The sequence below is a fragment of the Pectinophora gossypiella genome, chromosome 18, assembly GCF_024362695.1.
Source record: "Pectinophora gossypiella chromosome 18, ilPecGoss1.1, whole genome shotgun sequence".
NCBI classification, from domain to species: Eukaryota; Metazoa; Arthropoda; class Insecta; order Lepidoptera; family Gelechiidae; genus Pectinophora; species Pectinophora gossypiella.
The window spans coordinates 1,260,386-1,285,317 of record NC_065421.1 but is presented as its reverse complement, the minus strand read 5'-3'; the positions used below and the strand labels follow the sequence as shown (position 1 = coordinate 1,285,317).

Genomic DNA, 24,932 nt, shown 5'->3' with positions numbered 1-24,932 from the left:
CTCGTATCGCAATGCTACCCAGACAGATCGACGCAGAATGAAACGCTGATTCCGAATATATAAAAAACCCAAAATACCTATTTTGGCGCTTACGTAATTTTGCCTTTCCAGTGACGATATGATGATGATATAAAAATAATTGTTGCTTGATATTTGGATCCCCCCCACCCCTTCTATCGTGTGGGTTGTGAGGTGAATTACCAACCTCATCAACCCTCTGTCAGGGTTTTTATTGAGCCGCCAATCTATGTTCAATTGAGATCTATGTTCTATCTATATTTCTTCCCTTTATTTTGATCAGAAAAATAATGGGCGGAAGATGTATTGTGCCTGGGTGTTAATAAGAGTCATCACCCAAAAAAAAAGATATAAAAAAATAAGTTAAAAAACTAAAACTTGACTACGGAAAAATCGCGCTCTAAAAAGCAACAAGAAAATATTTCTCCGAAAGTCTTACCTACAAACAATTAAAAAATATAAGTGCTTACAAAAGTATAACAAATAATTAATCTACTTATTTACTTTATATAAGTACGTAACTATTTCAATATACTTAATAGGTAATTATTAGATACCGAGATATGGGTGATACGATGTTTTCCTTCACTGCTGAGCACGTGATAATCATTTATGATCCAAATATACTCACAACTACTACTTACTTATATACTTACTTAAATTCGAAAACAAATCTGAAAGTCATTGGTTTAGGTCCTAAAAATTCTTCCGAATTTGTATTTTTATGAAAAATACCTAACTACCTTTGATTATTTTTTAAAATGATTTCATAGACTTAGCATTTGTTCATATTTTGTTGGCGGTCAATTATTTTTATCATAGACATTCTCTTTGATTCGGACAAATCCTTATTTGATAAATAAGTCAGTCAAATTGACGTTTATTTCAAATCAAAATATACAAAACGAGATTTTTTTTAACTAAAATATTATTATTTTCTTTAGTTACATGAAAGAAAGGCCTGAAAATGTCGCAAACATTCCTGTTAGAACCGGATATAATAGCCGCGGCAGAAAATGTTATGCCGGATTTGAACAATGACTTAGTTCTAGCGAAAAACTTCTTGAAACAACAAAGTGCTGCTACTGGAGATTCTCTGTAAGTAACATAAGTTCATTAACTATATCCCTATTGTCACACACCGGACACTTCATACAAACAACCTCGTTTTACACAGACACCACACATTGACGTTATCGTACACGCGCATCTGTGTGTGTGACGTCTGACGCCATACGATTGAAGACTAAACTATGTTCGTTCGAGGGGGGTGAGGTAAACCTAGCTCAGCCGCTGGTGGGGAGCGGAGAGTTGCCGTTCTATACGTAGTATTATTCCTTATTCTATGCTATTGCGGTAAACAGAGGTGCATCCATCGCAGATAAACTAAATACCTACGCTTCACCGAGCTTTCTATTCTTCTATCGTGTAGGTTGTGAGGTGGAGTACCAACCTCATCAACCCTGGTGTCAGGGTTATTATTGAGCCGCCAAAGACCCCTGACATGGCTCATGTAACGTTTACTTACTTACATCAGTAAGTAGTAACCGGGACCAACGGCTTAACGTGCCTTCCGAAGCACGGATCATCTTACTTTCGGATAATCAGGTGACCAGCCTGTAATGTCCTAACCAAACTAGGGACCACAAAGTATAAGTACATATGTTCCCACTGGGAATCGAACCCAGGACGTCCGGATCGTGAGCCCAACGCTCAACCACTGAACCACGAAGGTCGTTCTTGCGTTCCGTTACGTTACACGTTCTTCGTTTAGCTTTCTGTTAGACCAACGTGATAGGTGAGCAGTATCGCCGTCTATAATGGACGGTTCTCCGGATCGTGAGCCAATGCGCAACAGCTGCTGGACTACAGAGGCCGTTACTTTGACCTAGACTAAAACCCCTCCTTCCAGGTACGACCACCTGGTGGACATAGTCCAGAAGATCCTGACGCACAAGCCACCGGACATCGCTGACAACTTTGAGCAGTTCTCATGGGAGGTGAAACAGGAGAAGTTCCGACCCAACTTCGACCTCCTCAACGACATATACCTGGCTCCCTCACAGCTGGAGATCGTGAGGAGAGTGGACGAGATGTTCAGGGTATGTGGAGAAATTACTCTATGTTTGTTATATGTATTTTTTTAATTGTACTTGTTTTTATTGTCTTATCATCATCATCAGCCCATTAACGTCCCCACTACTGGGGCACGGGCCTTCCCTATGGATGGATAGGGAGATCGGGCCTTAAACCATCACGCGGGCCCAGTGCGGATTGATGGTTATTAACGACTGCTAATGCAGCCGGGACCAACGGCTTAACGTGCCTTCCGAGAGGAGCTCGAGATGAAAACTTTTTTATTTTTGTGGTAACTATCCTATGACCGGTCTTTGCGAAAGTTGCTTAACTTCAACAATCGCAGACCGAGCGCGTTTACCGCTGCGCCACCGAACTCCTTGTTTTTATTGTCTAACTACTATCATTGTGAGGTTGTAAGTTTGTGCAATAAAGATTTATGTACGTAAGTATGTCGTTTCCATATCTCGGGCCTATGGAGTCCCGGACTTTTGGAATGCGTGCGTGGGGCCGAAGCCAACCGGTAGAGGCCCCTTAAGACAATTTAATCTAAATGATTTGTAACACCAACTGGCGATTATCCCTGTATGCACTATGGGAGTGTACCCAAAGACAATCCCCGGTTCGTGGAGGACTATTGCAGATTATGGGGACAAACGGAACTGGGCTATTGGGTTAAGGGTTAGTAGACCGGGATACTGGGGCTATGGGGGACTATGGCGCCTGCTCGACCAATTAACACCTAGGATACAATGAGCAGGCGGTGACTCGCCACTCACTGGATGGGCATCTATCTAGCCGACGCGACTGGACGGCAAGGCAACAACATGGTTGTGAGCAGCTCAGGGTGTCGCGAGGAGTACAACGCTTTCTGCGAGGGGGTTTACCCGCGTCACCAACTCGCGACTTATGCATCTTTCACTTCTACCCTGCGAGCTTAGCTCTAACGCCCCACTCTGGCCGGCCAATGAAGGCAAGCCAGAGGTGAGAGTCCTGCGCCCCCGCTGGGGTCCACTCCGGTCGGTTAGTGAATGCAAGCCAGAGACGGAGCCTGCTCTCGGGGATCTCAGCTCCTTCTTCTCATGTTTTCCTCCATGTGGGGCGTATATTATAAGCTGGCTGTGTAAGTATGTAATGTTAAAAATAACCACAACAAAACCATAATTGACCATAATAACCATAATTTTGTAAAAAGATCTGTAAATTAAGAATAGAAAAAAAAGAATAGAAATTGTTTATTATAAAAGGACGCCACACACAAAGACAAGACTATTGTCTTGACATCATTTAAAAAAAAATCATAAAACAATTACAAAAAGCATAGGAGTATGTTCATTAGAATAATCATAAGGTGGTGGTAGACGTCCTGAGATAATTACATATATTTTCTTTCTTTTTTTAAACCAGGTGGTGGACAGCAAGGTGCGTCGTGGCGAGGATATGGGGGAAGAGGAGCAGGAGTTGGACCTGGAGGAGGACGCCAACAGACCTCACATCGCGGACCTGGTCGACCACAACTATTACTTCCGGGAGGTACGGGCTAGAGAACGGGGGGTTAAAAAGGCCACATTGAAGCAACTCGTCTACAAAAAGCAATATTGCTATTTGACATTTGCGCATATAAAAGTAAGTGCGCAATGCAAACAAATGACAAATTGCTATATTGCTTTTTTAGATGAATGAGGACCTTTCCAGGCTACGTTCCCCAAAAATAATATAGATGGCGCTGTGTATATTTAACATGATAATTATAATTTCTTATTACTCGGGTACATATATAATAGCAAAATTAAGGTGAGAGCCTTCAGCGCTCCCCATTTGTCCGGCCAAGTAGTTAATGCCATCTGCGGCAAATCTACAATAAGTCACGTCAAAAAAAAAAATATATAGCAAAATTAAGCATTATCTATTGATATAGTTAAATATAATAATTGTTGCTTGATATTTGGATCACATTATTTATAGAATTACGTTGCTACCTACATTGCTTCTCTTTATTTTGATCAGAATAATGATGGGTGGAAGATGTAATTGTGCCTGAGTGTAATAAAAAGGGTCACCATTTATACCCAAAAACAAAGATAATAGGTGCATTATGTCAGTTATCCATGAAGTTAGAAGGTTAAAATATAAGTATAAATCGGTCTGATAGTATAAATAACACTATACTATAAAGGGTGTTAGTGACATCGTAACGAAAACTTTGAAGGATGATTGAGACCATATTCTCAGTTATATCAAGTGCAATTTTCAGTCGGAAAAATCATGAAAATTGTTTTTTTTTTAATTATTTTTAGTTCGATACTTTTGCGACGGAAAATTCCACTTTACTTATATCAACTCAGAGTCATGGTCTCAATCATCCCCCTCATATTCGTTACGATGTCACTAGCACCCTGTACTTATAGAGAAAAGGTAAACAAGTAGGTAAGGTAAAGGTAAACTCATTAAAAACAAATGTTACAAATAGATTAACAAGTCGCTATCCCCATCCGCAATAAAACTTGCTAAAACAAAATAAAACTAAGGAAAAATGCCTGAAAATCACTAAGATTCAACGCCATGACGTCCGCAACTAACAACTTTTGCCAAATTTATAATAATTATTAAGTATTCAGAATTATTTAACAAACGATGTGTCACTAGAAGCGTCTTGGTTTTTCGCTTGTTGAAGTTTAGTCACACCCCGGACACTTCATACAAGATACCTCGGTCTACACAGACACTACACATTGACGTTATCGTACACGCACGTGTGTGTAACGTCTGACTGACGCGAATTGAAGACTAAAGTAAGACCGAGGGGGTGAGGTAAACCTAGCTCAGCCGCTGGTGGGGAGCGGAGAGTTGCCGTTCTATACGTAGTTTATTACTTACTCTATGATATTGTTGTTGTACAGGGTGGATACGGTCTGTCTGACCAGGAGTGCTATGCAGTGTACATATCCCTACTCCTGCTGGGGTATAAGGAACCCGTCTCCACTGTCAGGTTTGTCTATTTTTAAATGTAATTACGGTTGCCTGGCTGTGCAACATACATAATATAAACAGCATATACAAGGTGTTAGTGACATTGGTTACATACCTACAAACAGGCAGAGAGAACACAACATTGTCCTAGATATCCTCCACACGAGATATAAAACATGCCCTTCCTTCGACCCGACTACCGATGCCTTCATATAGATTTAATAGCGGCCCACATTTGCTTATTGTGCCCCATGGCAGTTGCCTCAACATGCTTTAGAGCCTCAGGTAACGACGTTATTTACGCCCTAGAGGTCGGGACAAAGACGCTAGTGGTATTTGACGGATTGTAACGAAAACTCAGAGCGATGATTCAGATCATAATTCTGAGTTAATATCAAGTGGGATTTTCCGTCGCGTCGCACGTCGAAAATAGTAAAGTTACCATGTCTTTTCGGACAGGAAATTCCACGTGATATCAACTCAAAGGGTGCGTATCATAATGCATAAATTTAAAATCTATAAGTTTACAATGTATAAGTTCAAAATATATAAAATCAAAAAGTATAATAGTCAGAAGAAATAATCATCAATATGCATAACTTACGTTATATATAAATATCATAATGCATAAGTTTACAATGTATAAGTTCAAAGTATATAAAATACTTAAACTAAAATCTTCACCGCCGCCTCTCGGCCCTTCGGGCCTCGATGGTCACAAGTAACCTAACCCACTCGGCTATATGGCAGGGGGCTCGCTTTGCTCGCCCCCTGCCATACAGCCTTCGTAACCTATATCTACAGTGTCGGGGTGCCCGTAACGCGGAGCTCCATAGAAGAAAAAAAAAAAAAATTAAAATATTTATAATAAAAAAAGGTAAAGCCAATATGCCAAAAACCACTATGCTACACAAGAACAGGGCAAATATCTTTAGGCTTAACAAACATTATGCTAAGTAAAACAGTATGACAAGTAACCATTATGCCAAAAGACGATTATGACTAAAAATATCCCTAATCGGTTGTGCCTAATTAAAATAGGACAAACAACATTATGCGAAAAAAGGGTCCCATTTTGAATCCCTGACTATAAAAAAATATAAAAGTCATTATATTTAAAATATTGTACAGCTTTATTTTCAGGCTTAGACATTTAAAACTTATGTCAAATAACTTTATAAATTTTGATACATTAAATATTTTGTTTTTCGGTATTTTAACTGTATATATTCCAACCTTATTTTAACTGTATGTATTTTGAAATTATATGTTATAAAACGTAGCCTTAGGAACCATTATGCATTGTGTTTGTTATATGTTTCGACCATTATGGCATTCAAACTTAGAAATTTAGAACTTATGCAAAATTACTTTATACATTTTGATGCATTATATATTTTGATTATCGGTATTTTAACTTTATATATTCCAACCATATGTATTTTGAAATTATATATTATGATACGTACCCCCTGTATGTACTTGTATGGGGTGTTATTTGTAAATTACATCGTAACAAATACTTAGCTGATTATTCTGAATTAATATCAAGTGGAATTTTCCATCGCAAAAGTATAGAATTGAAAATAATTAAAAAAAAACTAAAAAAACATGAATTTTGCGATGGAAAATTCCACTTGATATTAACTCAGAATCATGGTCTGAATCATCCCCCTCAGTATTAGTTACGATGTCACTAACACCCTGTATACGTCCCACTGCTCAGTACAGGCTTCCCCTCAATCAACCGGAGGGGGTTATGGAGCATACTCCACCACGTCGGAAATTTTCCCACTCTGGGTACATTCCCGCCAACGGCACATTTCTGGGTGTGGCGCCATTCTGGTCTAAGACGATTACCGATTTACAGATTCTTCGGCAAGATTTACGGACAAAAAGCCAATTACTACATCGCGGAGACAGATCTGACTATAGAAGAGCTGGATAGAAGGATCAGGGTAAAAAGCTCTTTGACTTATAGAGGGGAGAAAGCGAAACAGAGGTACAAAAAGGTTACATTGAAGTAATTCATCTTAAAAAGCAATTTTGCTATCCGACATTAAAGTTTGTTCACATTAAGCACTTACTTTTACATACATACATACATAAACTCACGCCCGTAATCCCTACTGGGGTGGGCAGAGCCACAAGTAATCAAAGACAACTGTCGTAAAAGTCGTAAGCTGGATATGATGAACCTTATGGTGATAAGTGATCAGCCTATCGCCCATAACATTAGTCCATCATGTTGGAGGACACAATCCCTCTGTCGGTTTTTACGACATGCCCGGGAAGACAAGCAGCTGAACGATTTCTATGTTTTTTATTTGCTCCCAGAACAGCATAGAAGCACTTTTACATATGCAAAAATATCATATTGCAATAGATACCCGTATAATAACATTTTGGATGAATTGCTTCAAATGAATTTAAGTAATAAAATTAATAGTTTCCTCCTCCGTAGCCTAATGGAAACCCTTATAGATTCGTCATGTCTGTCCGTCCGTCCGTATGTCACAGCCACTTTTCTCCGAAACTATAATAGCTATACTATTGAAACTTGATAAGTATGTGTATTCTGTGAACCGCATTAAGATTTTTACGCAATGATAGAAAAAAACAATAAATTTTGGGGGTCCCCATACATAGAACTGAAACTCGAAAATTTTTTTTTCATCAAACCCATACGTGTGGGGTATCTATGGATAGGTCTTCCAAAATGGTATTGAGGTTTCTAATATCATTTTTTTTCTAAACTGAATAGTTTGAGCGAGAGACACTTCCAAGGTGGTAAAATGTGTGTCGCCCCTGTAACTTCTAAAATAAGAGAAGGATAAAATTTAAAAAAATATAATGATGTAGATTAGCATGCAAACTACCAACAAAAATTGGTTTGAACCAGATCTAGTAAGTAGTTTTTTTAATACATCATAAATCGTATCGAATTTTATATTATGTTACTTGCTGTTACGGGACCCTTCATGGGCGAGTCCGACTCGCACTTGGCCGCTTTTATTTAAATTATTTGGCTTTTTTGGCCCCTAGGACCACGGGATGTTATTACTGATTCCGTACAAAGTCCGTGGTCCGCTAGCAAGTGTTTGGTGGCCAGAGCAAATTGTCTAGTGATTAATATTTGGCGTGCGCAGGAGTTCGAGATGAAGGACATGCCTGGAGAGGGCGAGGGGTTGGAAGAAGGGGCAAAGGGACCCGAGGAAGTGAAAGAAGAAAGTAAGTCATACAGCCAATGTGTCATTGTCAGTAAATAAAGATGTAAGTTCCCCCCCCCCCCCCCCACCCTTAATTAGGTATAATCATCATCACCAGCCCGTTGCAGTCTACCGCTGGACATAGGCCTCTCCCAAGACGCTCCCCAAAGCCCTATCCTCAGTCCATGGGTAGATCCCGGGAGGAGTCATGAGGATCATGGCCCCCCTGGGCGACTAGTTGGATCACGGGAGGCCATTGCAATTTTATCTTCAATTCTTTTCTTCTTGTTGTGTGGGTTGTGAGGTGGAATACCAACCTAATCAACCCTCATCTAATTCACTACGGAGATAAGTTGTCTGCAACCTTATTTTGAGATAAATTGTCATCCAGCCTGTCCACTCATAATTCAAACACCTGTGCCATGCTTCAGTGGGCGAAGGTGAGATGAAGGAGGAGAAACCGACAGAGCCGGTACCTCCGAAGCTGCCTCCGGTCCCGGAGTCCACGTGGCAGGCGCCGCCGCCCATACCCGTCGAGAGGCCTGGCCAGGGAGTTAATAAGAAGGTGAGTGGCAGAGAGTCCAAACCACGGAATAGAAATAGATCCTCCCCCTCAGTCGACGCCCTGAGCCGAAATAAGCGACCAACTAGGCATCCTCAGGCCTGTTGTCTTAGTCCTCAGCGCTTCTAATTTGTCCGGCCAAGTAGGTAATACCATCTAAAGCAAACCTACAATAAGTCAAGTAAAAAAACTGAAATAGCTCTCCACAGTCTGTTTCCTTAAAATCTGGGAATCTTCAAAGCTAAAAGTAGTTTTATTTTATTTAGGTAGTAAGGTAGTTGTTTACTATAAACTGCATAAAATATTACACATGGTCACACTCAAACAGTTGTTACCTTACTGGAATAAATGTAAATTATTTACACTTACACTCTCAACACACAAATACTGACACACACACACACACATACACACACTAACACCACTAATATAGATCTTATAAGTTTACACCACATTCCCACTTGTTTTTAATGTTCCTCTTTTTTATTATTGTTTTTATTTTTATTATTATTAATTTCTTATTTTTCTTTATTGTTCATTTTTTTTTTTGTACTTTTTTATGTTTACTTTATTACCAATACCAATGTATCACATAGAAGAGCGGGGCAACTAACACAAGTAAATATTTGCTTAAAAGTTGTTCCAAACACGAGCATTGTATTGATTTTTGGTAAATAAATAATTTTTGATTTGATTTGATTGATTAAAAGTAGGTTATGTAATGCTTTAATCTTTTCATTCCAGTACTACTGGGTGTGCAACCTGCCGGGTGAGCAGTGGATCTGTCTGCCGGACGTGACGCCCGATCAGATCAGAGTGGCGCGGCTGACCGTGCGGATCATGACCGGGGACCTGGATGCCGAGGTGGGTCTATACAGCTCTATGTTACTACCTAGTTAAGAAGGCTTCAGGGATCACCATGCGCCAATTAACCCTTTCACGGGCGGAGACCATGGGTCATTGATGGTTCATTATAGATAGTATGACACCTTAGAATCGGAACGTCATTAGGCGTCTGTCCTTGAAAGTGTTAATAATTTGTCATCCTACACTGCTACTAACTAAGCTATGCCACTCGCTGCGCCCAAACACCAACCACCCTCACGACTGATGGAAGGCTTGTGCCCAGCAGTGGTACTTACATCTAGAGATTGTCATGTTATGTCATGAATATTAAGGGGAATGATTCAGCTCACGATTCTGAGTTAACATCAAATTTTTATTTTTTTAAAGAACGTCTAGGGCCCTGTGCCGAGGTTTTTCTTGCAGCTTCTTTTCCCCGGCTATACAGGTTGTGAGAAGCTTAGTTTTAGGCGGATGAGACGTTCGTTACGTAAAAATTGACGATTCAAAGTGTAACTATGTTACCTACTGAATAAAGATATTTTTGAATTTGAATGGAATTTTCCGTTGTAAAAGTATGGAATTGAAATTTCAGTTGCTTGTCTTCCCGGGCATGTCGTAAAAACCGACAGAGCAATTGTTCCCTCTAACATGATGGACTAATGTTATGGACGATAGGCTGATCCCTTATCACCATAAGGTTCATCATATCCAGCTTACGACATCGTATCAACAGTGGCTGCAAGTTGTCTTTGATTACTTGTGGCTCTGTCCACCCCATTAGGGATTACGGGTGTCAGTTTATGTATGTAAAAAAAATGGCGACGCGAATTTTGCGACGGAAAATTCTACTTGATATCAGCTCAGAATTCAGAATAATGGTCAAAATCATCCCCCAATGTTTTCGTTACGGTGTCACACCCTGTGAATCCTGTAGATGGAAAAGCGTGTATTTCCCACCGGGGTAAGCAGAGCCTATAGAATTCCATTTTGCTTCGATCCTGACACACTTCCCTTGCTTCCTCCATATTCATCATTTGTTTCACGCACGTCGGTTCAGAGTAGATCGTACTAAATCTTTTCCAAGGATATCCCCAATTTGGTCAATGTACGTCCTTCTAGATCTTTCTCTGTTAACTTTTTACTGTATGTAATAGCGGCCTCCGTGGTCCAGTGGTTGAGCGTTGGGCTCACGATCCGGAGGCCCCGGGTTCGAATCCCGGTGGGGACATATCACAAAAATCACTTTGTGATCCCTATTTCAGTTAGGACATCACAGGCTGATAACCTGATTGTCCGAAAGTCAGATGATCCGTACTGCGGAAGGCACGTTAAGCCGTTGGTCCCGGTTACTACTTACTGATGTAAGTATGTAGTCGTTACATGAGCCATGTCAGGGGACTTTGGCGGCTCAATAGTAACCCTGAAACTAGAGTTGATGAGGTTGGTATTCCACCTCACAACCGATACGATAAGAAGATCAGTTAGATAGTCCAACAGGCGGCCTTATTGCTAAGGTATCAATCTGAGATACAAATAGAGCCAACCCCGGTACAAATGCTGTATCCACTAATCGGAATAGCGCCTCCAGAGGTTCGCAGGACCGTAGCAAGCTCGGTAGAGAAGGTCAAAATGGTGAACGACACACGGCATCCACTCCACAGCTATCATGCTGTGCCACAAAGGCTGAAAAGCCGCAAAAGTTTCGCCAAGTGTGTGTCGCCTCTACGTGATGAGGACCGCTCTAAGGAAAGATGCAGGATCTGGCAGGAACGGGTACACCTCCCAAAACCTTTTGTTTCGCCGTCCGAGAGACCTCCGCCAGGTCTTGATTTGCCTTGGCTTACCTGGAAGTCTCTAAATAGACTTCGGACTCAGGTGGGCCGAAGTAAGGACAATTTGTTCAGGTGGGGTTTCTCGGATGGCTCGGACTTAAAGTGCAAGTGCGGCACGGTGCCCCCAAACGATGGAACATCTTACATCGTGTCCTGCGTGCCCGAACACCTGCACGCAGGAGGATCTGATTAGCGCTGCAGATAGCGCCATACTTGTTGAAAAGTTTTGGATTGATACTATTTAGTTTGCCATCGACACGATAAGAAGAAGAAGACTATGTAATCATAAAGGTACCTACTTAATTATAAAATTGATGATTGACTTCTCTTGCTTCATACAGGCACCCACTCTAACTCCACTTTCCTCTTGCAGGTGCAACAATTCCCCCCATTCGACGGCACAGAGCGAAACTACCTGCGCGCGCAGATCGCCCGCATTCAGGCTGGAACCTCCATCTCTCCCCAAGGATACTTCACCTTCGGATCGGGGGAGGAAGAGGACATCGATATGGAGGAGGGCATGGGTGAGACAGGGATAGATATACTCACAGTTTAGCGTTCTTATTATCGGGAGATGCCGCGGGAACATAGCTGGTGGGACTGAAATATGCGCAAAACGAAATAATTATACAGTCATGAGTAATATCATATACCCACTTTAGAACCCTGTCGCACTATCATATTTCACATCTAATGAGACTTACGGTTTAATTTGTCAAAAAAGTAAATGTGACATGGTATCAAAGTGCATACATATTAGTGCTCGTGACCGTACATATAACCCGGGTGCTTTCAAGGCCAGAGTGAACAGGCTTCTGGGCGAGCTCCATCTTAGGCCTCGTCAATGCCTTCGGACAAGTTTGGGGCCAAGAGCAAACCCATCAAAGGTAAAAAAAACGAAATGTTTCACTCAAGCAACGATCGTATTATAAAACTTTCCACATCAATCACGTCAGACAATGTCCCAGGATCGAACCTGGACCTCCAGATCGTGAGCCTAACGTTCTAACCACTAGACCACGGAGGCGGTTGATCATACATCATCCTTTAATAACTAGACCCAACTCCTAAGGCAGTCAAAATAACGCATAGATTCTCGTAGAAATTGAAACAACTTAAAAATCCCTCTTAATCACGGCTCACCGAGACCAACTCCCTCTAACCACTAACCTGCTCACCCCCAATCCTCTTGAAGGCGACATGGCGTTCAACCCAAACCCGTACTACCGCGGGCACACGCTCAAGGACCTGTTGGACCCCAACCTGACGTACTGGGTGCACCACGGCCGCCACATCCTCAAGCAGGGCCGCACCATTTGGTGGAACCCCAACGCTGGCATGGTTAGTTGAACAAATGTTGCTTCGAATTACACACGAACCATACTCGAATTACACTCAAACCATACTCGAATTACACTCGAATCATACTCGAATTACACTCGAACCATACTCGAATTACACTCGAACCATACTCGAATTATACACGAACCATACTCGATTTATACACGAACCATACACGAATTACACTCGAACCATACTCGGTCCGTACTCGAGTTACACACGAAGCATACTCGAATTACACTCGAACCATACTCGGTCCATACTCGAATTACACACGAACTATACTCGAATTACCCTCGAACCATACTCGAATTACACTCGAACCATACTCGAATTACACTCGAACATACTCGAACGATACTCGAATTACACTCGGGACTACAGAGTCCTTGCTGGAATTACCGTGCCTACTTGTAACCGTACCTAAAATTAAACAAATTTATTATTAAACCCACCCTAGGACGAGGGTCTAGAAGAAGAAGACGACGATGCCATGATCCCAATAGAACCTGAAACGGGGCCCCCGCTGTTCACGCCGCTGTCTGAGGACTCACGCATCGAAGGCATACCAGCGTGGACCCCGCGGAACAGCACGCTACTCACCCCGGACAGGGCTGTGGCAATGCTGAGGAGTAACGTGTGGCCTGGCGCTGTGGCCTACTCCAGTAGTGGCAAGTGAGTACCTTTGATATGGTCTAAAGGTCAATTTACACTAGCGCAGAGTCGAAGCGCTTGGAAGCGTCAATCCAAAACTGAAGATAACAAATTCAACCTTAGTTAACTCTACAGCGTAACGCTCACAATACTTCTGAGATTTTACAAAGACGCGCGCATTCTTCAAAATTCGCGCGTCTGCGCGTGATCAACGCTGATAGGTGCGCGCGCATTCTCGCGTAGCGCCCACTAACGAACCCAATAGCACTGCTATTGATGCCCAATACTTACACTAAAAGAGTGCGTATTCGCCAGAATCCGCGCATTCGTGCGACTTCGTATTATTTGTAAAAAATTGACGCTTCGATGCGCTTCGACTATGCGCTAGTATAAATTGACCTTCAAGGTCCAAAGTCACACAGAAAACTGCACTCAAGATAAGTTAGTAACTCATTAGTGCAAGTCCAGTACCAGAGTTCTCCCGGACGCTCTCGCGGGTTCTCGGGGGTTCACGCGGTCTACCGGCCGCGTAAACCTCAAACATCTTCCTCATCTGTCCAGAAAGACGGAGTGCATGTACGTGGGGTGGGGCCTCAAGTACCAGCCGCCGAACTTCTCGCCGCTGCAGCTGCCGCGGCCGCAGGACGAATACCCAGTCGGCCCTGAGGTCATGGAGATGGCTGACCCCACCTTTGCTGATGAGGAGGTAATCGTAACAGCAGGATTATTTTGTGGCTGGGATTTATGATACTTTTTCTGTGTAGTCAGAATCCCGTTCTGTTATGGTGGCAGTGTCGGGCGTCGGGCTCACGATCCGGAGGTCCCAGGTTCGAAATCCCGATGGAGAAATATCACAAAAATCACTTTGTGATCCCTAGTTTGGTTAAGACATTACAGGCTGATCAACTGATTGCCCGAAAGTAAGATGATGGTAATGATGTTTGATCAATCAACATTAAATTTCTGAGTTTTTTGGTCCTTTACTACAAATTAAAGCTTTTTAGATTTGGATAGGAAGAAATGGAGCCGACTTCTCCCCTCAGCAAATGAGAGTGTGGGCGAAAAGTCAACCATCTGTACAAACTTGTCAATAAAACAAATCTTTATCAGGCGTACCGCATCGCCCACCTGCCGCCTCCGCCGCCGCCCGTCATGTTGGAGGGCGAGGGCGAAGGCTTCGGAGAAGAAGAAGAAGATGAAGACTAGATAATATTCTTCACAACATGAAGAATAATGTAGAAGAACGAGATTCTCAATATCACATGAAGATATATGGAGATATCGTATTCTTTTCCATTAATTGCTCTTTTTAATTTGTATCGTCTAATTAGTTTTGTTAATAATAATAATAAACTATTATAATTATTTTACACCTGTGGTATTCTTCAAACGCGTGCGGTGCTAGACCGGTAACTCTTCTTGTTTTTTTTTTTTGACGTGATTTATTGTAGATTTGCCGCAAATTGCATTAACTACTGGGCCGGAAGGTACTCTACCGTACTCTCCGCCCCGGTGTCCGATCATTTGACAAAAAACAAATAATAAATTTTCCAATTTGGCAAACTAATTATTTAGTCATGTGATTATTTTTAAAATAATATTTGAACAGTTAAATTATTTTCTAAGTACATTTGCGAAACCTGTATTACGAGTATGTCAAATGATTGTTTTTTAAAGTGATATGTTTGCGAAATGAAAGTTTGTCAAATGATTAGTTACCAAACGTTATGTGTATTTTTTTTTTTTGTCATACGTTTTTTGTTAAACAATAGTAAACCCTCCGCACCAATTCGTATCGCCTTTATCACCTTCGAAACGCATTCTCGTGAATGTGGGTTTCCTCACGCTGTTTTCCTTCACACCGAGCACGTGATAATCATTTATGATCCAAACATGACTTCGAAAATTCCAAAATCATATGGAACCCAAATTCAAATTCATTATTCAGTAGGTAACACTTTGAATCGTCAATTTTTACATAACGAACGTCTCATCCGCCTAAAACTACTGCAGCTTCTGTATAGCCGGGGAAAAGAAGCTGCAAGAAAAACCTCGAACCCTTCGTGAGAATCAAGCGTTCTACCAACTGGTCTACAATACAATACAAATACCAATACAAATACACTTTATTGCACCAAAATAAAAAGAATTACAAAAGACTCTTACTTTCTACTTACTCTTACTTCTTAAAGATCCGCACTTCTTCAAATAAAACACGTATATGAGTTCCTTATCGTTTATTTACAAAGCTTACAAGCTACTGGCTAGTGTCAGGAGATGACTGCAGAGTACTTCCCTACGATGTCCCGGTAGAAGGCGAGCACCAGCTCGCTGCCGGCGCGACACCGCTCCAACGCTTCGTTGTACGCCGCTGTGCTGAACGTGCCTTCTGTGAACGCTGGTGAAGGAAAGTTGGTTAACAAAGCGACCATTAGGCTATTTTGCACCCTAGTCACAGCCTAAAGTAAATCTAAATGTTGACAGCTGCGGTACTGACTGCTTTCCTGTACCACGAAACAATGACAGCTGTCGTCGACCAACTGACGCCATAACTGCGCGTACGAGTGATAAGGACAGAGATAGTAATCTCAACACAGTAACGGTCCGCTTGTTTACGTTTTTTATCTCGTCTGGTTGGCATTACTTTGGTAAAGTCACCAATAAAAGCGGTCAAACATTATGATTTTAAAATAAGTCAGACTTTACTTACAATTGCAAGAAAGAGATAGAGCTAGTGTTAACCGTGTCAAATTAAGTAGGTGGCTGCCCGAAATTCAACTAAAATAGACTAAAGATTGATCTTTGATTGATAATTTGGCATTAATGAAAAGAATCGTTACGATTCTTGGCTCTTTTTTGTACATATTCTTGAGCTGCACTGTGTGCTGCTATCAATTGAATTCAATGCTTGATTATTGTATCCAGGGGGATTAAAAAGACCACAAAGAATTCATCTATTTGACATTTGCTTGCATTGCGCACTTACTTTTGTATGTGCAAATGAAAAAAAATTAAATTGGCAATATTGTTTTTTGGATGAATTGCTTTGATGTGGCCTTTTTAACCCCCCCTCCCTTTCTGCTATGCTATATACTAGCCTTGAATACTGTTTTTTTTATTCTATACAAACTACTTGTAAGTGTTACTCACCAGTAATAAGACTCCGGTCCCTGCCATCGAAGACGAAGCTGAGTTGCGCATGCGCCGCTGCCACCTGCTCCGGCGTCGGGTCCAGCACTATGTTGCCTACATCCGTGATCGCGCATGACACTGCCGCGAACACCGACCGCATGGCGATCCCCGAGTTTAACAGAGCCAGGCACACGCAGTTCACACTACACGCTATAAGCTGGAAATAAAAAAAGGCAGTCAAATGCGTGTCCGACTAGTGCACCTGTCCCTGAGAAAAAGGTCTTGACAGACAGGTAGGCGGACAGACAGACAGATGGACAGACAGGTAGGCGGATAGGCAGACAGATGGACAGACAAACAGGCGGACAGACAGACAGGTAGGCGGACAGACAGACAGATGGACAGACAAACAGGCGGACAGACAGGTAGGCGGATGGACAACAAAGTCATCCTATAAGAGTTCACTTTTTCCTTTACACTTCACTATATAAATAAAAGTTGGTTGAAGTGACAAATTAACAATGAAGGTTGTATCCAAATTATATTGTCACATAAAGAGTATTTGTATTATTAAATCATCAACTGCTCACCCCTCCATAGTCCTCCAGCTCTTGGACAGTGATGGTGATCCCGGTGCGAGGGTACAAGCATCCCAACAAAGCTGTCTCGCACGTCTGACGTATTGCATTCTCTTTGTATCTGCAATCATTAAGAAAAGAAATTTAGCCTTTCGAATGCCAGAACGTGCAATGTAAAATCTATTGTGTTTGTTATCCCTGCAGATGAGACTTTAATAGAACAATTTATACTCTTCATGAGCCATTGGTTTTAAACAAAAGTGTTGCTTTTATTTAAACTTTTTTTAACAAGGCTGGATTGTTCCACTGCTGGGCAAAGGTCTCCCCTCTGAGCTACCACTTCTGCCTGTCCTGAGTGATCTCTCTCTAATCCAATCTCCAAAAACTTCTTTTAGAATTGTAAAATAAAAAAAAATATTGGGCTGTTCAAGGACACAGGCCTCCTTATTGCACTTTATTTAAAATTAGGATTTACTTTTAATATTTATTTATTTTATTTTTACAGTTTTACATTCAGCCATTACAGTAAGACAAAAAAACAATTAGACTGAAACAAACACACATAGTGTAGCTTGTAAGTTGTCCATAATAAATAAATAAAAAATTATGTATATTTTTTTTACTTCAACAATTTCGAAATGCCACATCTGTAAATTTGGCCACCGAACAGCTGACACCGAATATCCTCTATATTGGACAAAAGAATTGAATACTTGATTTACCTATCAGCGACTGAAGGTTTTCCACTTTTACTGGTGAACAGCACCTCGAGTGTGGTCTTCTCTATGCTCTGGCTCTGCATCTTGATGTCCAGTGGGCCATTGACGCTCACTAAAGCTACAGTGTTGCCTAAAAATCACAAAAAACATTTTTATTTAAACTTAACGTATGGGAGGTCTATGCTCAGGCGTGGAAAATAATTCTATGTAAATACCTAAAAGATTTTGTTCCCAAATAAAATATGTATAGAGCTCTACGAATAAATAATAATAGAGCTAAATCAACAACGTACAGAAAAAATGATTGAAAGAGGGTGAAATAAATTTTGTTTTTAAAGTGAATTGAAAACTTCAGCCAACTTTATCATAAGGTTATTTATTATGTGAACACTAAGCAAGAAAACTTTTAGTACTATATTATGTAGACATTATTGAAGTATTTAATTATAATTTTTGATGTACTTAAATATATTTTTTTAGTTCAAGATAGCTCAAAACCAATCAAACCCACCTTGAGACAAAATAGCCGAACCATCCGATTTACTTAGGTAATTGAACTCGCATTTCATGGGCTTTAGCTTGTACTCCTTCATATTTGTGTCTTCAACTCCCATTATGATAATTTTAATTTATAAACCCTAAAATATAATAAAAATGTGCAATTTTTTTTTTTTGGTTTGGGGTTTTCCCCGAAGGGTAAGGCAAAGGGAACTATGCCCATACAGCCATGTCTGACGTATTTTTTTTCTTGATGATTAATGAAATGATGAAAGGTGATGATGATGAAACCTAAGCCCCCACCCTCGGAGTAGACTCCTACTCCGAACCCCAAACGAATTAACTCAAAAGTCCGCATAAACTTTTGAGTTATGAAGCGGCTTCCTGACACGAAGCGAAAATAGGCAGATACACTTTGTTTATTGAATACTCCAATATAATAACACTCGCGAATGTCTTCCGACTAACTTAATGCGATCATTAACCACAAAACACCACTTCGTATTAATTATTTAGATCATTCAATGAAGAAAGCAACTGTCCCGTTCCCGCCTCCCGCCAAAAAGCCTAAAAATGTGCAAAATAACAACAAAACATTGAGCAAGCAATGTGGTGGTTCTGTTTTTTTAGCACGTAACAAACGTGATAAAAGACTTCAAAAAGGCAGACACCCATAATAAAAAGAACAAAGGTACTGCACTTCTAATTATCTATTATAGCTTTTAACCAATCTAAAAAACGAAACGTCATAATCCGGCTAAGTACGAATAAATAAATGAGTAGTGGATCCGTATACATTAAACTATACTTTGATCTTTTTGTAAATCTCCAGTTAGGCCTTATGCATGTTGGTGACATACATAAGTTTTATATTATAAGATATCTTTGCGTTCACGGTAATTATTTTGACTTCCGGTGTTCGAAGAACTACCTAAAATATAAAACATACCAAAACACAGGAATCAAAATTATAAAAAAACTTTGTTGTAATAAATAATAATTTGCTTTTAACTACTGCCGGTTTAATTAATTGTTAGAGAACCCTAAAACATGACATCACTTCCAAATTCAACTGTCAAGCGTGGTACCTGGTTAACGAAACTCAGATAAAATTCGGTCAATTTAGATTCGAATTATATCATTTGTCTCTTTCTTATTACATTTGCAAGAAAGAAAGTAGAAATCGCTTACAAAGTAAAGTAATTTGGAAAGTGATTGCGCACTCGTGGTACCAATTTCTGTTGCGAGATACTGAACAGTTGTGTTTTCATTTTCATCATCGAATTCTGTTGAAATCGTGTTGGCAAATTGTGAAAAAATTAAGTATTGTTTATTTAAATGTTGTGAAGTAGAAGAATAACTCTGCAAAAATGAAGAACAGGTTCAGTACATACGATATAGTATGTATGGTCACGGAGTTGCAAAGGTATTTGTTTTTCTATTTCTGTTCGTATTGTAACCTTAAAACATTGTTTTTCTCGTACATACTTTTAGTATAGGTCAACTATTTCCATGTTAGTCTATCCCTTAATATTTAAGTTATTTACAATTTCAACATTATGAACTAAAATGAATTTATAATTGTCGCACATTTAGCAGATTTTGCTGTTGTTCAACCCCAAGTGAATAAAAAAAGTTGCCTTTGCCTTAAATAACGAAATGAATAAAAAACTTATTTTTTCAGGCTGATTGGCATGAGAGTCAATCAAGTGTACGACATAGATAATAAAACATATGTGATCCGGCTACAACGGTCCGAAGAGAAGTCTGTGCTGCTACTGGAGTCTGGTAACCGGTTCCACACCACACAATTTGAATGGCCAAAGAATGTCGCTCCGTCTGGGTTTACTATGAAGGTTTGTCTGTCAATATTATATTGTGTGGATACCCACATGATGACTTTCCATTTATGTCCAGTAAAGTTTTAAATTGCTTGTTAGTGATTATTTTAGATTTTTAAATTTTTGTATCATGTACAAATTTCTAATGAATTTACCAATTTATTTGCAGCTCAGAAAACACTTAAAGAACAAGCGTCTGGAGAAGCTGTCACAACTCGGTGTGGACCGTATCGTGGACTTACAATTCGGTAGCGGGGAAGTGGCATTCCATGTGATATTGGAGCTGTATGACAAGGGAAACATCGTGCTCACGGACCATGAATGGACCATATTGAACGTTCTCAGGCCTCACGTTGAGGGGGACAAGATAAGGTATATAGACCTTTTTTTTTTTCAAATATTTCTCTTCAAAAAAGCACTTAATGTATTTAAACAGTCCAAGTTATCTTCTACTAAGCCTGGGCGTGTATAAAAAATGTAGAATGCATAACTATCCAGCAACCGGCAACTAGGCATCTCAAAAAAAAAAAAATTTACAGAAGATATGCACATTTTTTTTTAGATAAGTATTTTTGTAATTAAGTATTTGTCAGTACCTTATTATTATTGCGTATGGCCAAACGACCGATCGCAAGTAGAAGAAAATTGGAAAAAAAAAATAAGCTTCACTTCCATCGATATACCTACCACATTTATGACAATCAATTTTCATTTCATTTCACAAAAGCACTGTGAATGATCTGTGTGTGATATGATCTGTGATGTGTGTGTGTGTGTGTGTGTGTGAATGATCAATTAAAAATCACTGTGATCCCTAGTCTGTTAAAGACATTCTGATTAATCACCCCATTGCCTGAAAGTAAGATGGTGTGTGATAAATGCTTCAGAAGGCATGTAGGCAGGTATGTAGTACAAATGCAAATAAAAAAAAATGCTCTTGCCAAAGCTCCTCCCCTGAAACCCTCCCCCGATGACTAGTTGAGTCATGGGTGGCCATTGCAATTTTAATAACTAGAGGAACACATTAAATACCACACATTTTTATCATTTAGGTCATCATTAATCTTCACATGAGCTTTAAATTTATTTTCTGACAAATATCTAATATTGGTGCTAATTCCTGTAAATACCATCTAATTTTATTTTAAGTTATATCTGTCATTTTCTTATCCGCCGAAAAGGAAAGGGACGGGTAATCGACAAGCATACAATTTATGGAACACACGTCAATTTTAAGCACAAATCTAAACCAACCGTCTAAAAATTTTACATCAGTCAATAACCCGACACATTCATTTACTCATTCTTCTTAAAATTAAGAGCTGTGAATCATCCGTCCCTTTCCTTTTCGACGGATATGAAAATGACGGATATAACTTAAAATAAAATTAGGCGGTGTCTCCAGGAATCGGGGCCATTATCTTGTATTTTTGTTTTTGTTCATGTCAAATTCAAAATTATTTATTTTTCGAAATTGGCTTACAAAGTTAGCGCTTTTTGAACGTCAAACAAAATTAAATTACATATTATGTAACTAGCTGTAAAACTACTACCACATCGGAATCTGTAACGCTGAGGGAAAGACGTGGCCAGAAAACCTCCCAGCACAGGGCCCTAGTCCTACTGTTTCATGTTTTCCTTTCTTTTCTTTTTTTTTAATCCAGTTTGTATTACATAATTTATAGACTTAAATACAATGGTATTCCAATTACAGTTGGTGGAAGGAAAGTGAAAAATAAAGAGTTTATAAGAGTGTGTTACACTTGTCCAGGTTTGCAGTGAAGGAGAAGTACCCTCTTGACCGCGCTAAGACGAGCCACGCGCCGCCCCCTGCGGACGCGCTCAAGGAAATATTCGCCACCAGCAAACCTCAGAACAACCTAAAGAAGATTCTCAACCCTAAACTTGGTGAGTAAAGGGCTAGTACCCATTCTGGCAGTGAAAAACAAAACAATATATATATATTTTCTTTACTAGCTTTTGCCCGCGGCTTCGGGGTATCTAACACAGTTCCCCTTTCGTAATGTACCTATTTTCAGCTTCCTATCAATTCTCAATTCAATTCAGTTCTCAATTATTTATTGCATTCCATGTAGTACAATGGGGTGTTATGTAGGCATAGGGACTAAAACATGGACCCACTAGGGCACAGCAACGTTGAAGGGAAGAGAGGAAGTGTGTATTAAAATTAAAATTTATCATTTAAAAATTCGTCTACAGTATAATAGCTCTTTTTAATTAGCATTGTTTTTAGATTTTTTATAAATAAATTAGTTTTAGTTTCATCTCTTAAGTACTTAGGGAGCTTATTATATATCCTACCTTAAAAACTGCGAAAAGTTCCATATAAAATGTCACCCCCTCTTTGAAGAGTTTGGGGGTAGATTTACAAATAGTCCTCGCATACCAATTTATAGCTTTCTGTCTTCTTCTATCGTGTGGGTTGTGAGGCGGAGTACTGACCTCATCAACCGTGGTGTCAGGGTTACTATTGAGCCGCTAAAGGCCCCTGACAAGACTCATGTAACGACTACCTACTTACATCAGTAAGTTTCTTGAAAAATGCAGAATGCTCCATACAAACTTGCACCCCCCATTTTAGGGAAGTGGTAGGGTTAGAAAGAGACAAGATAGCCTATATCACTGTGGCGAGGTAAATCGTGGACCGGCGATTGGTTCGATGAAATAAAAATACAAATATGCTGATGAGGCTGATCTGCGTGTAATAATCGTTTAGGGCACTGGAGATTACAATATTGTGTGTACGATATTTCACGATACAATCACGTAAACAAAATTGGCGTAAGAGTCGACTAGTGAGTTCGGACATTGAGCAAAGAAGAAGGAATAACAGTAGAGAGCAAAGACAATACGTCTACATAAAAAGCCATGTTATTAATCTATGGTCTTATAAGGGTGATGCATACACGGTCAATTTCTAACAATCACTCTCCATCCTTTCAACCATCTCCACTTAAGAAATCACGTCAGTTCGTCGCTCCGTTTTGCCGTGAAAGACGGACAAAGAAATAAACACACATAGATAGATATTATATTATATAAAGCTACAAACCCACTGACTGACTGACTGACTGACTGACTGACTCACTGACTCACTGACAGGGTTGTTCTCCCAGAAGGAGCGCCGGGGGGTAAAAATGATGTATGGGGGGTGTGATCAAGATCTTCCGATGAGTATGGGAAAACTTCCAGATCTTGGAAAACTGCTCCGCATCAGGGAGAGACCCTACGGCCTGGCGCAACTATCGCACCTGGAACGATTCTTTTTTCACAAAACCTATTTAAATCTTGGTCAAATTCTATTGTCGGTGAAAAAAAAACAAAATGGCGGAAAAACAAGATGGCCGCCATACAAAATTTTGTTTTTCAGAAAAATGTCTTGGGGGTAAAAACTGTGTATGGGGTTGTAATCGGAACGTCTTGTTGAGTATAAAAATACTTCTCAATCTTGAAAAACTGCTCCGCATCAGGGAGACACCCTACGGCCTGGCTAACCTATCGCACCTGGAACAATGATTTTTTCGCAAAACGTATTTAAATCTTGGTCAAATCCAATCGCCGGTGAAAAAAAACCAAAATGGCGGAAAAACAAGATGGCCGCCATACAAAATTTTGTTTTTCAGAAAAATGTCTTAGAGGTAAAAACAATTTTTGGGGGTGTAATCGGAATGTCATGTTGAGTATGGAAGTACTTCTCGATCTTTGAAATCTGCTCCGCATCAGGGAGACACCCTACGGCCTGCCAAAACTATAGCACCTAGAACTTTTTTGATTTCACGAGACCTATTTAAGTCTTGGTCAAATACTATCGCGGTAAAAAAATGGCGGGAAAACAAGACACGCGAGCAGCTTGCTGCGAGCGAACCACGCGACATCTAGTTATATTATATATAGCTACAAACCCACTGACTGACTGACTCACTGACTCACTGACAGGGTTGTTCTCCCAGAAGGAGCGTCGGGGGGTGAAAATGATGTATGGGGGGTGTGATCAAGATCTTCCGGTGAGTATGGGAAAACTTCCAGATCTTGGAAAACTGCTCCGCATCAGGGAGACACCCTACGGCCTGGCGCAACTATCGCACCTAGAACGATTCTTTTTTCACGATACCTATTTAAATCTTAGTCAAATCCAATCCCCGGTGAAAAAAAAACAAAATGGCGGAAAAACAAGATGGCCGCCATACAAAATTTCGTTTTTCCAGAAAATGTCTCGGAGGTAAAAATGATGTATGGGAGGTGTGATCGGAACGTCAAGCTTAATATGAAACAACTGCTTGATCTTGAAAAACTGCTCCGCATCAGGGAGACACCCTACGGCCTGGCCAAACTATCGCACCTAGAACATTATTTTTTCCACCAGGCCTATTATAATCTTGGTCAAATTTAATTGCAGTTGAAAAAAAATCAAAACGGCGGAAATTCAAGATGGCCGCCATACAATTTTTTCTTTTTTCCTGAAAATGCCTCGGGCGTGAAAATGATGTATAGGAATGTGATCGGATCGTCATGTTGAGTATTTCAATACTGCTCCATCTTGAAAAACTGCTCCGCATCAGGGAGACACCCTACGGCCTGGCCAAACTATCGCACCTAGAACATTATTTTTTCCACCAGGCCTATTATAATCTTGGT

The 24,932-nt window shown here is 40.2% G+C and overlaps 3 protein-coding genes across 4 annotated transcripts in view; 2 read left to right on the top strand and 1 right to left on the bottom strand.

Annotated features, from left to right (window-relative positions):
* The first annotated feature begins 979 nt into the window (after positions 1–979).
* LOC126375265 (radial spoke head protein 6 homolog A) lies at positions 980–14,739 on the top strand. Its single transcript, XM_050022195.1, has 13 exons — positions 980–1,116; positions 1,931–2,120; positions 3,502–3,627; positions 4,995–5,083; positions 6,935–7,022; positions 8,214–8,295; positions 8,705–8,838; positions 9,580–9,699; positions 11,887–12,037; positions 12,709–12,854; positions 13,315–13,529; positions 14,070–14,214; positions 14,619–14,739. Exons 1-13 carry the CDS (start codon positions 986–988, stop codon positions 14,712–14,714), a joined length of 1,713 nt encoding a protein of 570 aa, XP_049878152.1. The 5' UTR covers positions 980–985; the 3' UTR covers positions 14,715–14,739.
* A 991-nt stretch (positions 14,740–15,730) lies between these two features.
* LOC126375325 (exosome complex component RRP46-like) lies at positions 15,731–18,620 on the bottom strand. The gene is made up of 5 exons (XM_050022268.1): positions 18,449–18,620; positions 17,941–18,067; positions 17,231–17,339; positions 16,659–16,857; positions 15,731–15,906 (listed from the first exon to the last, which is right to left on the bottom strand). The coding sequence occupies exons 1-5, from the start codon at positions 18,549–18,551 to the stop codon at positions 15,779–15,781; spliced, it is 666 nt and encodes a 221-aa protein (XP_049878225.1). The 5' UTR covers positions 18,552–18,620; the 3' UTR covers positions 15,731–15,778.
* A 1,012-nt stretch (positions 18,621–19,632) lies between these two features.
* Positions 19,633–24,932, top strand: part of LOC126375239 (ribosome quality control complex subunit NEMF homolog) — an 85,552-nt gene continuing 80,252 nt past the window's right edge. Inside the window, exons 1-4 of one of the 2 annotated variants that reach the window (XM_050022147.1) lie at positions 19,633–19,861; positions 20,120–20,291; positions 20,446–20,648; positions 22,048–22,184. In XM_050022147.1, the coding sequence (XP_049878104.1) occupies positions 19,806–19,861; positions 20,120–20,291; positions 20,446–20,648; positions 22,048–22,184 (568 nt within the window). In that variant the 5' untranslated portion in view covers positions 19,633–19,805. The remainder of the gene's footprint in view (positions 19,862–20,119; positions 20,292–20,445; positions 20,649–22,047; positions 22,185–24,932) is intronic. The other variant, XM_050022148.1, reaches the window with a different exon arrangement.